Genomic DNA, 22363 nt, shown 5'->3' on the forward strand with positions numbered 1-22363 from the left:
CCTCATGCTGAAACTGGGCTACTAACAGCTGTTGCACTATTCAGATCTTGAAAGGTAAATACCCTTGTGCCCCTGTAGAAAAACTAACAACTCAAAAAAAAATCTGTTTTCTCACTGTATTTTTTTCTATTTCACTGGTGTCCCAGGACAGAAAAAGCAGATCCCCAAAGTTATTAATTCCTGCTCTAAAATATGAGGCAGCGTGACCAATGGATGACCAGGGGGAATTGGAATTATAGTTATCTAGAACACCAAGGTTACCAGGTGTACAGTAGCCTGGATTATTCACATACCCACAGACGCATACAAACAGCCAATGAGTAACAGTGCTGCTTGTTTGTACAAGAGATCTGCAAATGATGGGTAACAGATGCCGTGCTTTCTTTCTCAGATCCTGAAATCGGCATTTGCATTCCATTTTCTTGCTGCTTCTAAAGGATTAAGGTTCATTTCTATCATTAAAATAACCTTTTGCATCAGTGGTCTCAGGAAGTAACTCAAATTGGAGGCACAAGTACCATTTCTACTTGTCTGTGATGTCTGAAGTGGAAGGGTGTATTTAGGATGTTGTAGCACAGGAGGAGACCAATCAGTAAGGGAGGGTTAAATCTCTGCATCTTTCTACACGTCAACTTCAGGATGACCTGCCTTTTGAAAATGTGTTTTTTTCTGCCAAGATGATTCAATCTTCCAAATGAAGATTTTACACGATAGAGATACATTCTGCAAACATAACATGTTATGTTATGCTATGCTACCACCCATTCGTTTATGATCCCTCTCTTTGCATGAGCAAAAGCAGGTGAGGCCATTTAAGAACTGGGTCAAATCCTCATTTAGCAGTGCTTATTTTAGAACACGGACATACACACACTGGAGGCAGGAGGAATTAATCCCTCGTGAAGTAAGCAAAAACCTGTTTTTAGGGTGCAAGGATTGGTCGTCACAAAAGACAGCAAGAGACAAACTCGGTAAGATTTGGATTAGTCAATTCCATTTTAACAAATACACACTTTAAAACTTTATTTATATAAAAATCATTTCAATTTAAAAGCATTGCAGAATGAGTAAGGACTCAAAAAGAACAGCAGGATGTTCCCTTCCCCGGGGTGCAGAGGAAAAGCAAAAAAAAAAAAAAAAAAACGAGTGTCAATGAGTGATTAGTTTCTTCTACAGCACTGAATTGGTCAGTGGGGAAGGGTAGTTTTGGTTCATCTGGATTAAAAAAGGAAATAGTGTTTTACATTAGAAAAGTTGCGCAACCCCTCAGAGGGCCTTGATTTATATCTTCAGTTCTCTCCCCCCCCCCCCAAAAAAAAAGGTAAGAAAAACTGGACTGGGACAAAGCAGAGGCAGTAAAACTTTTCTACTGTAGACCTTCCCCTCTTGTGCAATGGGGAGGCAGAGAGAAGCCAAGAGCAACCGAATTCCTTCCAGTTGTTGGATGGAGGCAGAGCTGTGGGGGCAAGAGAGGCCGTAGTCCTCTTCAACAATGTTAGGGCAACTGGCGCCAATATGGTGCCCAGAGTAATGCATGATTGCCCATTTTACTGCTACTTTGCAGATTAAAGGCAGAGATCTGTAAGCAGACCCTAAATTCCTTATTCCCTGAAGAAGCAACCCACTAAGGTGCACATTGTGATCCTCACCCAAGAGTCCTTTCTCTCCTTCCTCTGTTTAGCAGTGATAGATTAGTTCCTTGTCTCCCCCACACAGTTGTCTCTATCACCTCTCCCCAATCTTGTGACTACATCCAGGGCAACAGCAGGACTCTTTGATTTCAATGCAAGGAAGTGGGGGGAGAGGGAAAGGGAGGGAGAGGGAGAGAGACACAGAGAGAGTGCGCAGGAGGGAACTCTGTGCCAAAATCTCTATGGTCTAGGGATTGGCCCTCTGCACCTGAAATTAGCCAAAAGCACCAAGCTATTTCACAGTAGGAAAGAAAAGGCACATGTAAATAGTGACCGATCATAGTTTCATTCCCTTGCCTGCATGGGAGGATATGGGCAATATTTACAAATGGCCCTCATTCTATCCCTCATACTTCCTGCCTCACCAAGCTTTCTATCTCATCAAGCTCTCTCTGCAATTTGTGGCCCAACCTGGGCACTCACCACTTAAGTCAGTGACCCAAAACCAGATGCGTCACACTGCCCTCTCCACTGAGAAGCAAAATGGACACTTCTAGGTATGAAGACTATTATGCCCCTTCCACCAACTGTCATTTAACATGCTCCATCCTCTTTCCCTCCCTTAAAGCACTAAGCCCCAAGCATCTCTTCTCCCACAAATAAATAGCTTCCTAAACTCTGAGTTGATCCATCTCAGAAAGGCCATCAAGAAGCAACTAAGAGACAGGAGAAGGGGGAAAAAAGAGACAAATCTATTATTTGTCCTCAGCCTATGAGGATAAAGAAGGTACTTGTCTCAAAGAGGCGCATCCTGAAGGGCAGATGACCCAAATGCAATCACTCCCAAGCTGATCCCTTTTGCCCCTTCCCCACCAACTCCCCCCAACTAGGAATGTTCCAGTATTCCCAGCATCCTTTGTTGCAAACATGAGTGACACACAAAAATATATTCTATAGGCTAAGAGAAGATGGAGATGGCTTCTCTCTCTGCTTTTTGGAAGAAGAGAGTCAACATCTCCTTAATAAAAACAAGTTCCAGTATGATTGAGTTTGGCTGACATCCATTTGCTCCGATTGTTTCCATCGGCTTCTGTAGATTGCATCATAAATGTGTATTTTTAAGTATCTGCCTTTGTTGTGTAATGAGATCCACCAAGAGTATTTGGTCTTTAGGATTTTTTTTGAATAAAAAACAAAAATATGATGTCCAGAAGTTCAAATTCTACAGGGAGAGGTGAGACCCTGTGGGCTCAGGGACCCGGTCATTTGGCTACATGGCCCCAAGGTTTTTAAAAAAAAAAAGCTCAGTCCATTTCATCATAAGAGTTATATAAAATATGTTATGAACCCAAAACTGAGAAGGCAGATGGTAGCATCTCTAGATCTTCTGCTGTGGAAAAACACAAACAAGTTAACATTAGCTATAATGAAAAACAGCAAAGGGCAGCTTTATCCATGGCAATCTAATCCCATAGAATCAATCCAAACCTCAGTAATTTAAGTATTGCTCATCCTCAACAGCAAATATTAATGTCTTTTGTGTAAAAGAAATACACAAGATTTGACCCTAGGAAAGTATGATTGGGAAAAATAAGGATTCAGCAAACACCCCCTTTTAAAAAAAACACAAACAAACACAGAAGTAGAGGGTTATTATCAGAAAGCAAAGACATACCATAGGAGGATAAAGCAACTGGTCAATTTCCTCAAGGGATTCGTGCCTTTCCTCCTGCTGTAGACATATGTATGGTTAGTAAGAGTAGCACACTGGGTTCCAAGTGGGAGGGGAGGGAGAAAGGGAGAGACAAAGAGCCTAACTAAAAATCCACTCAGAGAAAGTAGAGGTCAAACGAAGAGAGGAGTCAACACGGTTGGTTAGTCATTCAGTTAAAAGTGTTAACATCACTTTAAAAGGAGGAAGGGGAAGAAATGGTTAATATTTGCATTTTTTTTCTCAAGACATTATCTTCTTAAAAATATCGTCTGTTCAAAGTTTGCTCAAAAGCAATTTCATAAAATTCTTTTTCTACCACCACAGAGATGCAGTAACTTCTGCTCTTTCCTAGCTTCCTCTGTGCAGAGCTAATTTCTCCAAATAACTGGCCTCCGACTGTGTCACACTGTAACTCTTATAGCCACAGTGCCAGGAGAATATGGGAGTGCAGATCAAAATATAAGGAGGCCATCAATCCGGGCAAGGATGCCCCACTGACCAAGAAGGCTCTCTAAAGATCTCCATCAACCGAAATCCCAGTATTTACCACCAATGGTGCTCCCTTCATAGGTTCCATATCTTCCCCAGACCGGTCCAATGTCCTATTATGGTCCCGTTCATTCAACGTAGAGTAGTCTGAAATCAAGAGAGATATTGATGGGAGGGAAATTCTCTGGTGAAGCTGGCAAAGATAATGGCTTCCTTCCTCCTCCACAATCACATTATTGCTTACCAAACAACCAGCAAGCAAGGCTCATCTTTTATTTCCCTGCCACACACTAATCCTAACCCTTTGCACTCTTCCTCTTCTTGTCACCAATAATGCTAACTGCAAGCCAGGTCCTAATGGAACTGCCAAGCAGAAACTACTCAGTATGGAATACAAACAATTCGTTATGAATTTTATTTAATTTTAAGGGCAATTCAGGGGAAAGGAAATCTTTCCTTAGTCTGACCCTTTCTCTCTCTTTTTCAGGGTAACCTCTGGCACATTGCTCAAAGTTTAAGTATAACCCTTGGCTTAGAAGAAATTCTTCTCTGCTCTGCAGTCTAATGAAGTTATTAACTCACTCGTTTTGAGTTCAAAGCCTAATTCCTGAAAGAGTTTGATCAATCTGAGGGTTAGGTTTGTGTGTGCAGTAGCTGTACGCCTGTGAAAAAGAGCAATGAGCTGTAATAAGAATCCATACAGTTTGGTTCCATTCTGGTAAAGCTAGAGACTCTTAGATTGTCTCTAGCTTAAAGCTTTAACGTCACTATTTGTTGTAAGAAGTGATGAAAGCATCACAGCTACTAAAGATAACATCGCGAAAGATTAACAAGCTCAATGCTTGAAGGGGTTTATTCAAAGCAAGAACAGGTAATCCTCAACTTGTAATCATTCATTCATTGACTGTTCAAAGTTACAATGGCACTGGAAAAAATGATTTATGACTGCTCCTTGCACTTACAATAGCTGCAGGATCCCCGTAGTTACACAATCAAAAGTTTAGGTGCTTGGCAACAGGCATGTATTTACAAAGGTTGCTGCAGCTTCCCAGGGTTGTGTAATCTCTATCTGCAACCTTCCCAGCCAGCTTCTGTCAATCAAAGTCAATGGGGGAAGCCAGATTCGCTTATGGCCTAATGATTCATTAACAACTGCAGTGGTTCACTTAACAACCATGGCAAAAAAAGGTTGTAAAATTGGGTGGGACTCACTGAACAAATACCTTGCTCGGCAATGAAAATTCTGGTCATTTGAAAATTCAGTGCAAATTGTGGTCACAAGTCAAGGACTACTTGCGTCTAACTCTGGGGAAGGCAACCTTGGCTCTTTTATGACTCGTGGACTTCAACTCCCAGAATTCCTGAGCCAGCATGGCTGGCTCAGGAATTCTGGGAGTTGAAGTCCACAAGTCATAAAAGAGCCAAGGTTGCCTACCCCTGGTTTAGGGACTGAGCAGTATTTCAGATCAGGAGGTAAGCAGACATGTAGAAGGAGACATGGGAGCTTGGCACTTTTTTGAAGCTGCAAAGGGTGAATGGGTTTATCCAATAAAAGCTGCTTTAGATTGGTAAAAAACAATTTCTTTTATAAGACTGAAATTTACATACCTGGTCCCAAGTTTCCCATTTGGATCTCTTCCCGAGAGGATTTCTTGTCTAAACCAAAAATGAAATCAGAACAGTTAGGGTACCGAAATTCTTCTGAACTGCAAATGTAGGGTTTCTTAAAAATATTGTTAAGTAGTGTATTTAAAGGATTAAGTAGAAATGGTGCAAGATTTTAGAATCTTCTTATTAACTTCTACACCGTAGATCTGAAGAGGGACATATATAATACCATAATATTAGAGCTGGGACTAGAGTGGTTCCCACTCTTTTACTGGTTAAATATTTTTGGTAACACTTTAATACAACTTAAGAAGTTCTTATTTTTATCCATGTTACAACTTTTAGGTGAACCTTTTTATTTATTTAGCGTACGGCAAAACATATATAGACTAGCAATATAATATTAACATTTCATCTAGATTACTAGAACACAATATACGGTAATATAAATGTCAAAAAGATCTATGTTTAAATACCAATGTCTAGACCATCTAACTGCAGCATTGTTTATATTAAAAAAAATCAGACACTGGACTGGTATATGCCCAGTTTACAGCTGGTCACGAGATGATCTACAGTTTGACGTGGGATCTCACCCTGAGGGGAGGATGCTATGCCCCATTTATAACAGAGTCCTGGCAGATGCCATGCGAGATGCAAATCATATCCAGGCTTGTCTATTGCTGACGCAGGAGTTCAAACCCTGACACCCTTTTTGTGGGGTCAATTTATATGTTTTTCTATGACTGGGCATCCAGTGACCCATTTGGTTTTCCATTGGGAATTGATGTTAAAGTTGTTGGGCAGATGCTGTGCAAATGCCAGTGGGGGATTCCTGGATTTGAGCCTTCCGGCTGATAAATGAGGAAGGTCGGCATGCACCGGTAGGAGCAGGTTGTTCATAATTTTTCCATATTCTCTCATTTACCCTTAAGGTAAATTGTGGTTTCTCCAATAGGCTGCATATAATTTTCTATAATCCCATTTTCATACTAAAAATATGCCCAACTACAATTAGAGGGCAGTGCACTTTAATAATGATTTGTCTTTTCTGTCCTGTTTGCAATATAAACTTTTGTTTGCCATATAAACTATCTTGCTTCTTTTAAAAAAAACATCATTCCATAGATACATAATTTGCTTTTTGACCAATGAAGCATTTCAACTCCTGGTACTAGAATTTAGTATACAATTTAAAAAACATTAATCAAGAAACTGTAACACCCCAAAAGAAGGGCGGAAAATTAAGTTTAACTTATTTTATTTTTTTATTTATTTTAATCCCATTTATATCCCGCCCTTCTCTGAAGACTCAGGGCGGCTTACAAGCTTAGCAGTAGCCTTCATTCTATGTATATGCCTGCTTGTTAGGGCTTTCACACACCCCCAAGCGGCATTATTACAAAGTCAGCTTAATTGCCCCCAACAATCTGGGTCCTCATTTTACCTACCTCGGAAGGATGGAAGGCTGAGTCAACCTTGAGCCTGGTGGGATGCGAACCTGCACTAATTGCAGTCAGCTGGTGTTACTTAAGGAGGCATTAGCCCACTGCTCCACCAAGGCTCCACCAAGAGGAGGTCTAAAGGAATTTCCCCTCACATTTTTAAATATTAAAACTTAAATAATAAATGCACATTATAAGAACCCACATACAACACTCACACATAAACCATTCCCGTTCTCTTTAAGAACCTAAATTATCTGTTGTAGTCTGACAGATTACAGACCGGACAAGGGGCTCGGATGATTGGATTACAGAGCACTGACAATTGCCTTCTTCCTTCAAGCCATCTAATCTTATTCTCTTAAAACCCTCTTGGCCCCCTACGGGCTCCATAAAAATCCATTGCTAGAATAGAAACTATCAGGGGAGCAAAGAAGAAAAAGCATTATAGGTAGTTTTCGACCTATGATCACAGTTGAGCCCAAAATTTCTGTTGCTCAGCAAAACAGTTGTTACATGACTTTTGCCCCATTTTACGACCTTTCTTGCCACAGTTGATAAGTGCAGCAGTTGCCAAGTTAGTAACATGGTTGCTAAGCGAATCTGGCTTCCCCACTGACTTTGCTTGTCAGAAGGTCGCAAAAGGGGATCACATGACCCCGGGGACACTGCAGCCGTCCTAAATACATGCCAGCTGCCAAAGGTCCAAATTTTGACCGCGTGACCGTGGGGATGCTGCGATGGTCCCAAGTGTCAAAAATGGACACAAGTCATTTTTCTGGGCTGTTTTAACTTTGAACTGTCACTAAATGAATGGTTGTAAGTCAAGGACTACCTGTAGTTCCTAGAATCAATTCCATCAAAGGAGGGAGGCTGAATGCATGCAGATGCAGCCTAATGCAAAAAGCTGAATTGTTCCAACACGCTGGTCACAACTGTTCTTTCTATCACCACAGCAGGCTATTACTTGGAGTGCAGCACTCTTTGGGTAAAATGTATCCAAAAGCACTTTTCCTGTCAGTTAAACATATGTTCATGTCCACTTGATTGAGCTATTTTTGTACCCTGATATTTAGAACTAACAAGAGTCTTCATGTGAAATAGGAACCAAAGGCCCATTACCTCACACTCTGTTTAAAAGATACTGAACCAGAATCGCCCCATTAGTATAAAATGCCATGAAAGTTTCATCAATATTATTGGAACAGTTCTGTGAGGTCCACAAAACAATGATTACACTATAGGAATAATGCTTTAGTAAAAGCCCCTGTACCCCAGTTTGTGTTGATAGCGTAACACAAGACTGTGGCTCAAGAAATCTTAGGTCAGTGTCTGATTCCCTTACCTCCAGAGAGACTTTTGATCTGATTAAGTGCAGCGCCACCAATTAATGCACATTTTAAACTGAACTAAAAATTAGTGACAGATTTTATTTTCCTGGGCTTCAAGATCACCGCAGATGGGGAGTGCAGCCAAGAAATTAAAAGACGCTTGCTCCTGGGGAGGAAAGCCATGGCAAATCTAGACAGCATACTAAAAAGCAAAGACATCACCCTGCCAACAAAAGTGCTTATAGTCAAGGCCATGGTTTTCCCAGTTGCAATGTATGCTGTGAAAGTTGGGTCATAAGAAAGGCTGAGCGCCAAAGAACTGAGGCCTTTGAACTATGGTGCTGGAGAAGACTCCTGCGAGTCCCTTGGACTGCCAGGCATTCAGACAGTTCAGTCCTAGAGGAGATCAACCCTGACTTCTCTTTAGAAGGCCAGATCCTGAAGTTAAAACTCAAATACTTTGGCCACCTAATGAGAAGGAAGGACTCACTGGAGAAGAGCCTAATGCTTGGAAAGATTGAGGGCAATAGAAGAATGGGACGACAGAGAATGAGGTGGCTGGATGGAGTCACTGAAGCAGCAGGCGTGAGCTTAAATGGATTCCAGAAGATGGTAGAGGACAGGAAGGACTGGAGGAACGTTGTCCATAGGGTCGCGATGGGTCGGACACGACTTCGCAGCTAACAACAACAACAAAAATGGAGCGTGTCACATTTTATTTCCACTGCATGGAAGCCTCCAAGAACATCCAAACCTAGCACACCTGCGAGAATACCACATCTGAAGCAGAACATCTAGATTCAGTCACAGTTTTGTTCCATACAGTATTAACCTTGTGAACTCTCAAGCTTCCTCTTTCTGCTATGCATTCAAGATGGACAGTGATTAATAATTATATGTATTTATATGTAAGGGTGTAGGTATATACATATGCTGTATATAGCATGTTTATATGTGTGTTTATACAGCTTGTTTATATGTGTGCTATGTATGGGTACGCTTGAGAGCAGGCAACAGAATTTCATTTTTAATGTGCGCCAATGTGCCCACAGTAATCAATGACAATAAAGATTATCTTATCTTATTTCAGTATTTACCTTTTTGATTTTTATCGATGAGGGGCAAGGTACTGTCATCAAAGGAGTTGCCACCCTGGCTTCTAGAGGTGTTATTCAAATTTACCTGTGGAAAAATAGTGGAAATGTTCAATACATTTATAATGTCATGAAAAACTGTTATTTTATTCTATCTTTGGCATGGACTGGTGCCAACCAGCTCTTGGAAACTTTATGATTCTGTGTGCTTGTGTGTGCACATATATATACCCAGAATATACTCTAAAGCAGGGCTGTCCAACCTTGGTAACTTTGTGGACTTCAACTCCCAGAATTCCCCATTCTGAGAGTTGAAGTTCCCAAGTCTTAAAGTTGCCAAGGCATCTCAAACCCACAGTCCATGGGCCGCATCCGGCCCACGCAGTCCACGCCCATCCTGGCTCCACAAAGGCAAACAACATCCTGATAGGGCCCACGATGCGATCGGGCTTGACATCCATGCTCTAGAGTGAAAGCAAAACCACAAAAGCAAGCTTTTGCCAAAGATGGATGCAGCTATATTCTGCAAATTACATTTTCAACAGATGGCATGAATACAACATTTTTCACCTTTCTTCTTTGGAGCAGTGCAATCATCAGCATATGAGACTGGACTGGGAAGATCTGGGTTCCAAGCCCCATTCAGCAATAACCCTTAACGAATCTTATTCTAACCATTTCACAGAAATTACCTTAAGGGCAAGAGATAGGAACATACTGTAGATACTGCTTGAACAATAATGTCTTGAACTGGGTCAAGCTATCACGCATCTTACATAAAAGACTAAAAAAAAGGTCCCTGCAGATTTTACTCTGCTAGTCATTGCCGACTATAGGAGGCAGTACTCATCTCCTTTGCAAGGCCATTGAGCCAGCACTGTCCAAAGACATTTCCACAATCATGTGGCCAGCATGACGTCATGGAATGCTGTTACCTTCCCATCAAAGTGGTACCTATTTATCTACTTGCATTTGCATGCTTTCAAACTGCTAGGTTGGCAGGAGCAGGCCACAGATGGGTGCTCATCAAGATCCCCATTTCCCAAACTTTCCACAACCGCATTTCAGCCCCCAGGTACCTGGAAGTCGGATTTCTTCCAACCTTCCTTCTCTAAGGGTTTCCGCAATTCTTTGTACCCCCATATGGTCTGCAGCACAAGAGCGGCGGCTCTGACTTCTCTTTCTGATCGGTTCCTAGGAGGAAAAAAAAGAAAAGCAAAAGCAAAATGCATTATAAAAATCTGAAATAAGGAACGGAGTCGAGTGCACCCAGAAATGCTCCAGACAGTTGCTCCTCACAGGGAGACCACAAGCCTGCCGTTTCTGGCAGGTTTTGAGAACCGAGACACGAGGGAATAGTCAACCGCAGACAGTGCCTTTGAAAGGGCACCGAGTACTTCCTTCCCTTGTGGTAATTCTTGTTAACTGTTTTACGGCTGTTAGGAACCTTTGGATTGACCAATATTACAGCACTGGGTGAGTTTCCCTCAATCCTTAGCAAATTAAGTTTTAAATACAAGTGTAAGGACTTTTTTAAAAATGGGGGGGGGGTGAGGGGGGAATAAGCAGCAAAGAGGCGATCAAATTTTGATTTTAGAAAGTTACAAATGGAGTAAGGGTCCACATACATTTGAAATGAGTTTGGAACTAATTATAAAGAATCCTTCCCATGGGAAATGCTTTTGTTTTGAATTCTTTTTTTTTTAAAAAAAAAACAATTTATTATAAGCTACCCAGGCTGTTTGGATAGTGATGTGGTGGCATCTAAATTTAATAAATAAATAATCAATTAGATATTTTTGAACAAGGGACCCTGGAGTTACTTTTAAGAATATCTGCCTCTACAGACAGACTGAGGTCAGAGATGCTATGGAAGAAGAATAAGTGTTATCTGATGGAAAAGGAACAAGTGTTATCTGAAATGTTCAAGACTGATTTGAAAGTGGATTTTAAAAATGACAGGTTATAAGAATGACATGGAAAGAGATATTCCCCAGATGTTACACAAGTAATTGGCTTATGTCTTAATAATTAAAAGGGATATACAACTAACAAACCTGTTCTGTACCAGCCTGCTACCGGCCCTGCAGAAAAGGCAGGGACAACCCCTTTACAAACGGCAAGAGGCTGGAATTACGCCTGCCAAATTTATTCACATAAAACAGAGCAAGACAAGACACCAACCATAAAACACGAGCTAAGAAGCAGGAACAATCCAAGCGGTTGCCTTCAGCAAAGCAGCCCTCCCACACATTCCCCTTAAATACAGTTCAGGGCGTGGCCTCTCTGTGCCTCCTTCCGAGGTGCCCCATTGCCTTCCTCTGTTTACTCCTGACTGACTGCCTCCTGCGTCGGGCGTCCTTGAACAGGGCCAGCTGTGGGTCATCTTCATCCACGCTGTCAGGCTCACACAGCTGGGTCTGCATCGTGACCAGATGAGAGGGGCCTTGCTGGGGGATCTCATCAAGCTGTCCAATCCCCTCAGCAAGCTCTTCAACACCCCCCTCCTCCTCCTCTGAGTCGTCAGACCCAACTGCCGAACCCACAGGCTGACCCTGAATCACAACAAAACCAAAATTACCTGGGTAATTTTCTTGGTTTTTACAAGAGACTTGTTAAAGCTTTGAAGAATTTTGTGAAAAGGGATGAAGAAAACATGAAAAGAAATCAAGTTCTAGGTAGGATATTATTTGAAAGGATTAAAAGCTCAAGACTGGTAAAGGTAAAAAGGAAGGACTAAACGTTGGTTTTATTTAATCAAGCTTAAAATTGTTATGGCATCTCTGGTAAGCCTTAATGGGACTGAAATGATGGAGCTTTAAGGATTTACTTTATGAAAAGATGATAAGTTATTAAATTTGTGTATATCTGTTATCCTGAAGGAGGAAGTTATTTCTTTATGGATTTCTTTTTCTTTAGCATACAGGGAGTGCAGAATTATTAGGCAAATGAGTATTTTGACCACATCATCCTCTTTATGCATGTTGTCTTACTCCAAGCTGTATAGGCTCGAAAGCCTACTACCAATTAAGCATATTAGGTGATGTGCATCTCTGTAATGAGAAGGGGTGTGGTCTAATGACATCAACACCCTGTATCAGGTGTGCATAATTATTAGGCAACTTCCTTTCCTTTGGCAAAATGGGTCAAAAGAAGGACTTGACAGGCTCAGAAAAGTCAAAAATAGTGAGATATCTTGCAGAGGGATGCAGCACTCTTAAAATTGCAAAGCTTCTGAAGCGTGATCATCGAACAATCAAGCGTTTCATTCAAAATAGTTAACAGGGTCGCAAGAAGCGTGTGGAGAAACCAAGGTGCAAAATAACTGCCCATGAACTGAGAAAAGTCAAGCGTGCAGCTGCCAAGATGCCACTTGCCACCAGTTTGGCCATATTTCAGAGCTGCAACATCACTGGAGTGCCCAAAAGCACAAGGTGTGCAATACTCAGAGACATGGCCAAGGTAAGAAAGGCTGAAAGACGACCACCACTGAACAAGACACACAAGCTGAAACGTCAAGACTGGGCCAAGAAATATCTCAAGACTGATTTTTCTAAGGTTTTATGGACTGATGAAATGAGAGTGAGCCTTGATGGGCCAGATGGATGGGCCCGTGGCTGGATTGGTAAAGGGCAGAGAGCTCCAGTCCGACTCAGACGCCAGCAAGGTGGAGGTGGAGTACTGGTTTGGGCTGGTATCATCAAAGATGAGCTTGTGGGGCCTTTTCGGGTTGAGGATGGAGTCAAGCTCAACTCCCAGTCCTACTGCCAGTTTCTGGAAGACACCTTCTTCAAGCAGTGGTACAGGAAGAAGTCTGCATCCTTCAAGAAAAACATGATTTTCATGCAGGACAATGCTCCATCACACGCGTCCAAGTACTCCACAGCGTGGCTGGCAAGAAAGGGTATAAAAGAAGGAAATCTAATGACATGGCCTCCTTGTTCACCTGATCTGAACCCCATTGAGAACCTGTGGTCCATCATCAAATGTGAGATTTACAAGGAGGGAAAACAGTACACCTCTCTGAACAGTGTCTGGGAGGCTGTGGTTGCTGCTGCACGCAATGTTGATGGTGAACAGATCAAAACACTGACAGAATCCATGGATGGCAGGCTTTTGAGTGTCCTTGCAAAGAAAGGTGGCTATATTGGTCACTGATTTGTTTTTGTTATGTTTTTGAATGTCAGAAATGTATATTTGTGAATGTTGAGATGTTATATTGGTTTCACTGGTAAAAATAAATAATTGAAATGGGTATATATTTGTTTTTTGTTAAGTTGCCTAATAATTATGCACAGTAATAGTCACCTGCACACACAGATATCCCCCTAAAATAGCTATAACTAAAAACAAACTAAAAACTACTTCCAAAAATATTCAGCTTTGATATTAATGAGTTTTTTGGGTTCATTGAGAACATGGTTGTTGTTCAATAATAAAATTAATCCTCAAAAATACAACTTGCCTAATAATTCTGCTTTTCTATTTTTTTTTCTTTTCTGTACTTTCTATTTTTTCTTTTTATTCTTTTGTTTTAAGTTATTCTTAGTTTTCATTATTGGTTTTTTTAAAAATAAAGTTACTCTTTAAATTTTTTTTTAAAGAAATCTAAAACGCTCACCCAGAAATAGACTTTTACAAAAAGAAGTGCAAGCCTCCTTTACTTCCCCCCCGCCGCCTTGCCCAAAACTCTACCCACCCTGATTTGTTAATGAGCACCAGTTTCTCAATGCCTTGTGTCTCCCGCAGTTTCTTGGCTGCTTCCAGATTGTCAGCAATGACTTCATTGATGGTATTCAGCACAGAGATCACCGTGTCTTCGGAGAGGTTCTTTGCCTGTGTCTGCTGTCCTCCTGGAAGATTTTTCACCAAACTGGGAATGGCATGTTTACCTATGAGTAGGGTTACATCAGAGCCGCAATGAGGAAAAAGAAATAGTATAAGGAAGAGTGGCCAGGTAGAAAGGCCGCCAGGGCCTCCTCCTCCATCCTGCAAACTGTACGCAAGATTTTCCTGGAAGTTCACAAGTGAAATATCGGAGGGACTTGCAGATGTTAATACATAAGCAAGATAATGGCATGCAACGATAGGAGAAGCAGATGGCAGCCAAGATTTAAAATTACACATCAGGAAAGGAGACGAGAAACAAAATATATAATTGCACATGAATCCGTTATAATTAGTGAAGCTGTTAAATACAGCATAGAGGAGAAACTGCTGTTCTAACACTTAAAAGATACAGAAAATGGAAGGCATTCTCACTGCAATCCAGAAGGGACGGACCATGAAAAGGTTGCTGCTCCAGAACACAAACTACTTTTTTCTGTTTCAGAAAAATGACACATGTTACCGTCATTTGTAGTTTCCCCAAAAGCTACAGTGTTTTTAACCTAGAAGTAAATGTGTCAAAGCCATGTTTTCAAATGCTTATTGTGGGGATGAGGTAGGAAGGGAACGTAAAGCTCCAAAAATATCAAGCAAAGACATTATTTAATTCAGAGGGATTTTAGGGCCAGGGATCGGATTCCAGTAATCTTCCAGATATTTCTCAGCTACAAATTCCAGCAGCCCCATTAAACTTCAGCAATATCTGGGAGGGCCACTAATACCCCTTTCCCCTTGCTTTCAACTTCACAAAATCCCAGTGATCAATGATAAACAAATTCCTTCTCTTTAAAGGACACACTATCCGCCTTCCTAAATGAGGTAAGGCAACTCCGCACCACAAAGACCGAGGGGAATCCTCTTGGGGGTGGGGAGGAGGAAATGCAAGCTTTGTACTGGCCCTGCCTTTTCATCCATTCCTGATGCTGACTGGGAAGTAGCACAAAGCCTTTGATTTGGCCATTGGTAGTCTGGTATGGGGGGGTGCGGTGGCTCAGTGGGTTAGGACGCTGAGCTTGTCGATCTGAAGGTCGGCAGTTTGGCGGGTCGAATCCCGAGTGCCGCGTAACAGAGTGAGCGCCTGTTACTCGTCCCAGCTTCTGCCAACCTAGCAGTTTGAAAGCACGTAAAAATGCAAGTAGAAAAATAGGGACCACTACGGTGGGAAGGTAACAGCGTTCTGTGCGCCTTTGGTGTCTAGTCATGCCGGCCACATGACCACGGAGACGTCCTCGGACAAGCGCTGGCTCTTCGGCTTTGAAACGGAGATGAGCACCGGCCCCTAGAGTCGGAAACGACTAGCACACATGTGCGGGGGAACCTTTACCTTTACCTTTAGTCTGGTATGACTGAATAAGAATACATTATGACTTTTGTGGGATTTTTCCTCAAATGATACCTTCCTCCACCCCCTGCAGTAGAGCGCTTCTCCCTTTTCTTTCCCCTTACCAATCAGCTCTTTGTTACGGGAATCCACTGCCAGGTTGCGCAGGGCTCCGGATGCAGCTTTCACCACACGCTCACTGTCATGGGTCAGCTGGTCCGCAATGGCAGAGAGACCTTTCTCCTGGCGCAGTGCAGAGCGGATGTATCTCCCATACTGTAAGGAAGAACAGCAACACTCAGCTCAGAATATGAGCCACAACAGATGCAGCTAGCTGCTGGCATCGTCCAAACTGCTTCTCAACCTTGTGCCCATTGTCTGGAACTAGAATTCAGTCATGGATTCCAATTCCTACTAACTCCAGCCAGCACAACCTTTGATCACCCTCTCTAGAAATTAGGGCAGCTGTTGTCCAGAATATATGGAGGGTAATAAACTGATTGATTGAAAGCTGTTCTCAAGCATCATATTTTCCAGTGTTACATCTACATCAATCGATATAGTCTTTTTTTTAAAAAAAAAAAGAGATTAATTCTATCAAGAAAGCTCACTGTCAACCCAATTACTGCCACTGAATATATTTTTCATGATCAGTTTTATCTGGTCATGACCAGCAAGTTTTTGCCACAGTTCTGACTTCGCTTTTTTTTTTTACTATTCTATGTTGGAAACTCATCATTATCAGAGGCCAGGATCCACACATGCAACATCTTTAATCTCCAGCTGAACTCTCATTTAAAGAGCTTTGAATGATAGGTTTCTGCAGCTGTGAAAATAGCAGGGTTAATTTCTGACTTCTTTCAGGCTGCCACTCTTAAATTGGATCAGCTAAGCCAGAAAACAAAATTGCGTTATGTGCTGTCCTAATCTGGGAAAGAGGGTTACCACGAGAAGGCTCACTGGATATTCTGCAAGTTAGAATCTTTAATCTACAGACTATCTTACAAGTAAATGTACAACTGCATGCATCCCGCCAACTTGGAGGCACATGCAATGCAGTGACATACATTCAAAATACATTCGCCTCAGGTAAGCTTTTATACTTAAAGCTATGGTACCTGAAAGAAGAAATAAGAACAAAATGTGCATGGGTGGGGGTGGTGAAGGGGAAAGGACAATTGGTTCATTTCTCTGTTCCCTCTTAATCTGCCTATAGTTGCTTTTCTTCCACAAAGGGCTTACAGAGAGGGAATTCTCTTTCTGTGGCTTCCCTAAAGGCTCCTATGTTCAGAAGGCTTACAAGTTGAGCTTTAAATTTTGACCATAGTTTCCCACAAAACTCAGGAACTTTAAGAGAAACTAAAAACACAAATTTTGTATTAGGTCTAGCCTCCTTCTTTGGAGTAAATGGTGAGAGGGAAGCTGACCATTAAGCTCCGGACGGCCCCCGACCTTCGCTCCTTCCGGCGCGATCTAAAAATGTATCTATTTGAGCAGTCTGACCTGGTCTGATGGGTTAGGGTTGGGGTTTTAATACATCTTAACTATTGTTTTAACCTTGGGCATTTATTTAATTCGCTTTTAACTTTTGTATCCTGTTTTTGTATTTATTGCCCTGTACACCGCCCTGAGTCCTTCGGAAGAAGGGTGGTATAAAAATGTAATAAATAAAAATAAATAAAATCGCCAAATGTTTAATCCCATTGAAAGGGTCTTGGTGGTTAAAAGTATATGAAGTAGAGTCTCTGATCATTATTATGGTTGGCCACACAGTCAGCCAGATGTTTAGTTTGTATTTGATATTTTTGTCTACCTATTGAGTCCTTCTCAAAGACCTGTGATAGGCAAATGTTGTTCGATGGTGTTAACAGAATCATCAGAGGATGTAAGCTGCTCCAAATAAAGCTGCCTTCTGCAATTGACTGACGGTGATTTTGTCAATGCTGATGGTTTTCAAGTCATGTCCAGATATTTCGGAACTGCACCCAAAGTGCCTATTATTATGGGTGCTGTCTTTTACTTTCTTTTTCTACAGCCATTCTACTTCTCTTTGTAGGTCTTTATATTTTTAGGATTTTTCTCCAGTTCTTTCTCTTAATACATCTACCTCCCATTTTCTACCATTACAACTTATTTGTTACTACTGTAGATATTTGTACTTTCGTAATCCAAAAATACTTGAATTGTACCGTATTTGTATTGTTCTGTTATAATAAGCAGAAAATTGTGAAGCTCACATATAGGATTCTGAGTGTTTCTAGACAGTTATTCAGAAGGGAAAGGAACAACGTGGCAACAGCAAACTTTTAACAAACTGGTGGAAGAGTGTTTTTAACTTTTGCTTTGTTTTCTTAGGAATGGAACCACATCAATAGAGAAGTACAAAATGAGCCCCATACCTGTGGCTGCAAACACTACAGGAGGGAAGAGAATAGTGCTTTTTTTTTTTAAACTTTAAACTGAAAGTCAAATTTAATGGAACCAGCCAACCTGAACTTAAAGAGTTCTTGTAATGTTTATACTACAAGGTCAAGTCAACATACTGGACAAAAATAAATATAAAGCTGGATTAGTCACTGTTGCACACAATGATTAAGTTATGTCTGTTTCTGATTTTGATAGATCAGACACCTTGGTTGATTGTACATAGTTGTCTAACAGCCGCTATGGCTTAGTTTAATACTTTTGGAATGCATGGCCTGTTTGCAGTTGTGTTTTGGCTTACAGATAGTCCCTGACTTACAACAATTGGGGCCAGAAGTTCCATTACAGTTGTTTAGTGAATCACATCTGATTTTGCAACCTTTTTCTATTGCAATCGTTAAGTGAATCACATCCACGGTTGCTAAGTGAACCCAGCTTCCTCTATTGCCCTTGCTTGTTGGAAGCCAGCTAGGAAGATCACAAATGGCAATCACATGACCCTGCCACACTGCAGCTCTTGAAATACATGCCAATTACCCAAACTATGACCACATGACCACAGGGACTTTGCGATGGTTGTTAAGTGCAAAGGCTGGTCACTAAATAAATGGTTCTAAGTCAAGGACTACCTGTAAATATAAAGCTGGGTTGCATCACATCAACCACTACTCTTACATACGATGACTAAGAGATGTCTGCTTCTGACTTTGGTGAATCAGACACTTTGATTGATTGCACTTGACATCTATCAAACAGCATCTATGGGCTTAGTTTAATGTGACTCTGGGAAAGCATAGCCTGCTTGCAATTGTTTCGACTTATGTAGCTTTGTGCCCTCCCCAAATCTCTAACCAATCTGTACAGTTGTGATGAAAAAGCAGCTTCACCATACGAGGAAGCGGCAAACAAGCTATGGCTATTTTAAAAGTCTCAAACTTGAGGGCCGGTCATCCGGTTGTTTGTCTGTTTCTGGCTTGATGTGATTTACGACTTAGCTCTTGAAGACAGGAGGCCACAGCGGCTTGTATAGAACATCTTAACGATTTGCAAACCCAGCCAACATTTGTTATCTTAATGTAAAGCGGTACTTTTGTTGGCGTTACTAATTTTAAGGGGAACATATTTAACTTACAGCACTGCTTCTCTCTTATGTGGTTACTCACCGTCCAGCGACCAGCACACAGATTCTGGATGGCTCCTGCTGAGGCTTCTATGATAGCTGCGGTTTTACTCTCCTTTAACAATGAAATATAAATGCGGACAATTTCTGGCTGGAAAAGGAGTTCATAGCCTAGCAGAGGAAAGACAACCAATTACACACAAATCCAGTCAAATTTTATGCCTCCCATGTCTTCCCTGCAGGCATCTATTAAGAGAACCTTCTCAATCAGAGCATTTTCCAACCAGCTTTCCAAAGATGATTGGTATCAACACTTGCTCTTTCGAAGTTAGGGGAAAAGGGGGGGGGAATCTTCTTCCTGGCTGTTTTAACGTGTTTTTGCAACTTTTCATGGGTTTCTTCCTCATGTAATCACTCTGTTTTTGTAAATGGGGAGTTCTGCTGAGAGGCAGCAGAAAATTCTTCTAAATGAATAAACACACAGAGAACTAGGAGGACTCTGATAAATGGGACCCAATTCAGGAGGATGCTTTTTAGTACTTAATCCACTTCCCCTCTCCAGCAGAGAATATGAAACTACTGCAACCATTTCTCAAGGGTTCCCCGCCACATTTACACATTACTGTGGAAGTCAAGATGGAAAAGTTCCTCAGGATCTCTAGTTTGTGCTGCACAACACACAGGAACTTTCTATTTCCAACTGTAGCAGGCCCTCAAGTTATCCCCATCCAATTTTCCATTTTGCTCTGCAATTCACGCTGTAGTGCGTACAAAACTGGATTTATCGGGAAATAATTTTCTGGTTATCAAAAAGTGAATTTCATCTTTTCCTGTTTACAGTCAGAAGTTAAGATCTCTTCTTTAAAAACTCCCCTCCCTTTAGTACAAACAGTATGTAACAACTTCAGGTGAGTCTTGTTCAACTCCTTCTACATTGCACCATAATATTATGTGGCACTGATCCTTATCACAGTGCGGTAAAATAATTTAGTTTTAGGTGTAAACATAGGCTCTATTTAGCTTGATTTTTAGTATAAAAATGTGATGCAGGACTTCTCTTGCATCTATTTCTTCCTTGCAGCTGTATAGAAAGATTTCTTATCTGATCTGCCTGCCCAAGCGCTTTGTTGTGCAGCTACCTTTAACTGGCAGTTGGTCTCCCAATGCCTGACGCACAGATCTTCTGTGCCGTCATTTCTTATGACATACATCTGGCTGCAAACTGTAAGTAGTCCTTAGAAGGGTCTACATAAATTCTGTGTTCTGGGCTGCTGCTACTACTGCTAACACTTCTGGAATGACATCACTAGCACTAGTGATGATGGTTACAGCGCTTATTCCCAGAATGGATGCCTTACAAGTGGCTCCTGAGATCTATAAATGCCTCTTCTCCATTCAGAACCACTGATTTTGATAGTTAGGCTCATCAATCAGAGACCTTGATAGTTAGGTCTACATAGGTCCTTTAGGTGGGATGTACAGCTTGTTTGTTACGCCTGGAAATTCCTTGAGTAACAAACACTTCTCTTGGTTATTCTGGTGAAGGAGACTGGGAATGGGGCTGAGAGATTGAGAATGGGTTTTGAAGACCTATGGATAGTAGAAGAAAATCCCATGATTTCTATGCGTCCTGCAGAGGCACATTGTTAGCCAAGCTTCAAGTCCTGGGCTTTTGGTGATGCATTAAACATCACTGGGGGCTAGAGTGGGGGAGGAGAAGGTCTATATTGATACTCTCTGGTAAGGAGGTACAAACTTCTGAAAAGTTTATCCCTTTCCTAATTGAACCCATTGAGGAACAGATCTAGCTTATGCCTTATTCCTTCATCTTCTCTGTTGCTTTGGAGATCTGAGATAGAAATCCTGAAAGTGAGGTCATAGCTCTGGGGCCATCAGCCTTGTCATCCCATCTTGGGCATCTTTCTTGCCCTCTCTGTTGGCAATGGCCCTGTAAGCAGCCTCAACCTTCCAGGTGGCCAATCAGATCCTTCTCTAATATTCCTTCACAATGATACACACACACACACACACACACACTCACACGTTTGTCTTCAGGCTGCTGCAAGACTGGTGCTAGCTGATGCCTAGTCCATCAAGGTGGACAAGTAGGTTTGTGTACAACCTTCATTCAGTCCTGCTACTTTGGGGGCAGTTCAAACTGGTACTGCAACTTGCTCCTCTGCATTCCAACTCTTTGGAGCCTTTGCAGTTCTCTTTGGAGCCCTTGCAGCCCTAGCAAGAGTTACAGAAATAAGACTACTGACTTTTCAACTGATTCGGTCAGCCTACAATTGGCTAATTTCCTGCCACACCTATCAACCACACCTTAGTTAGATTTGAGGTTGTTTATTAAGGTTGGGGGGAGGGGGAATTGTATTTTCACTCAAACCTCCAATAAAACATTTCTCAGCAGTATATGACTTACCACCTTTGTCTTCCTAAAGTCAAACATGTAAAAACAAATGCATGCGACAAAATCCATACAGGAAATGTAGTTAAAGAACAATCCGTTCTCCCAAGGAAAGGAGGAAGTTGAAGGAAAAAATATATATATTCTGGAAACATACAAGATGTCTTACAACATAACTGTCCATCAGATTCAACCTTCTACAAATCTTCTAGATGTGCCTGAACGAAAAGATTTCCCAGACAACATTGCTATAAATGCTGCAACGTGCATTTTTTGAGATACTAGTTTGGACATGGCTGACCTAACTCGGTACTGCCTATTTTGACTGGCATTACTGTAGTTCACCAGGTCTTGGACAAAGAGCTTTTATCGTCAACTAGTGCTTTATCTTAGGAAGGATCAAATTCAGGACCTTGTGCAAACAAAGTATGTTTGCTTTCACTGAGCTACTGTTCGTCCAACAGCAAAAGAAGCCATACCTTTTGCAGGGGTTTGTCTTTTGGGGAAGTCAACTATATCAGTAGAAGGATCCTCTGTCTGCTTTTTACCTTCAAAAGAAAAAGAAGAAACATAACACAAAGAAATCCTAAGATATAGACAGACACACACACACACCCCACTATAGTATAGCCAGACACAAGAACTATAGTTCCAAACTTTGATTTCTTTTGCTCAAGGAAAAATGCACAAATAAAGGAGAGATTCACACCTACTAAACTATAATTAGGATACACAAAAAAGATCTGCCTTCACAGAAGCCAGGCTAATGAACTGTCTATTTCTGCACCATCTGTTACAATTACCAGTAAATTACCAAAAAAGTCTCTCCTAGCATTTGGATCACACAAAATTTAACTGGAGATGCCAAGAGTGCATTTGAAACTCCATG

General features: G+C 41.4%; 1 protein-coding gene across 14 annotated transcripts in view; it reads right to left on the bottom strand.

Moving 5' to 3' along the window:
• Nucleotides 1–700: 700 nt before the first annotated feature.
• CTNND1 (catenin delta 1) overlaps nt 701–22363 on the bottom strand; it is a 72845-nt gene continuing 51182 nt past the window's right edge. For 9 of the 14 annotated variants that reach the window (XM_083349484.1, XM_083349486.1, XM_083349476.1 and 6 more), the window contains 10 exons: nt 21954–22022; nt 19108–19235; nt 15646–15796; nt 14012–14204; nt 10392–10506; nt 9316–9400; nt 5443–5490; nt 3893–3981; nt 3307–3363; nt 701–3021 (listed from right to left, as the gene is read on the bottom strand). In XM_083349484.1, the coding sequence (XP_083205610.1) occupies nt 3010–3021; nt 3307–3363; nt 3893–3981; nt 5443–5490; nt 9316–9400; nt 10392–10506; nt 14012–14204; nt 15646–15796; nt 19108–19235; nt 21954–22022 (947 nt within the window). In that variant the 3' untranslated portion in view covers nt 701–3009. The remainder of the gene's footprint in view (nt 3022–3306; nt 3364–3892; nt 3982–5442; nt 5491–9315; nt 9401–10391; nt 10507–14011; nt 14205–15645; nt 15797–19107; nt 19236–21953; nt 22023–22363) is intronic. The other 5 variants (XM_083349481.1, XM_083349478.1, XM_083349477.1 and 2 more) reach the window with 4 other exon arrangements.

This window comes from Vipera ursinii, assembly GCF_947247035.1.
Source record: "Vipera ursinii genome assembly, chromosome: 1".
Lineage (NCBI taxonomy): Eukaryota > Metazoa > Chordata > Lepidosauria > Squamata > Viperidae > Vipera > Vipera ursinii.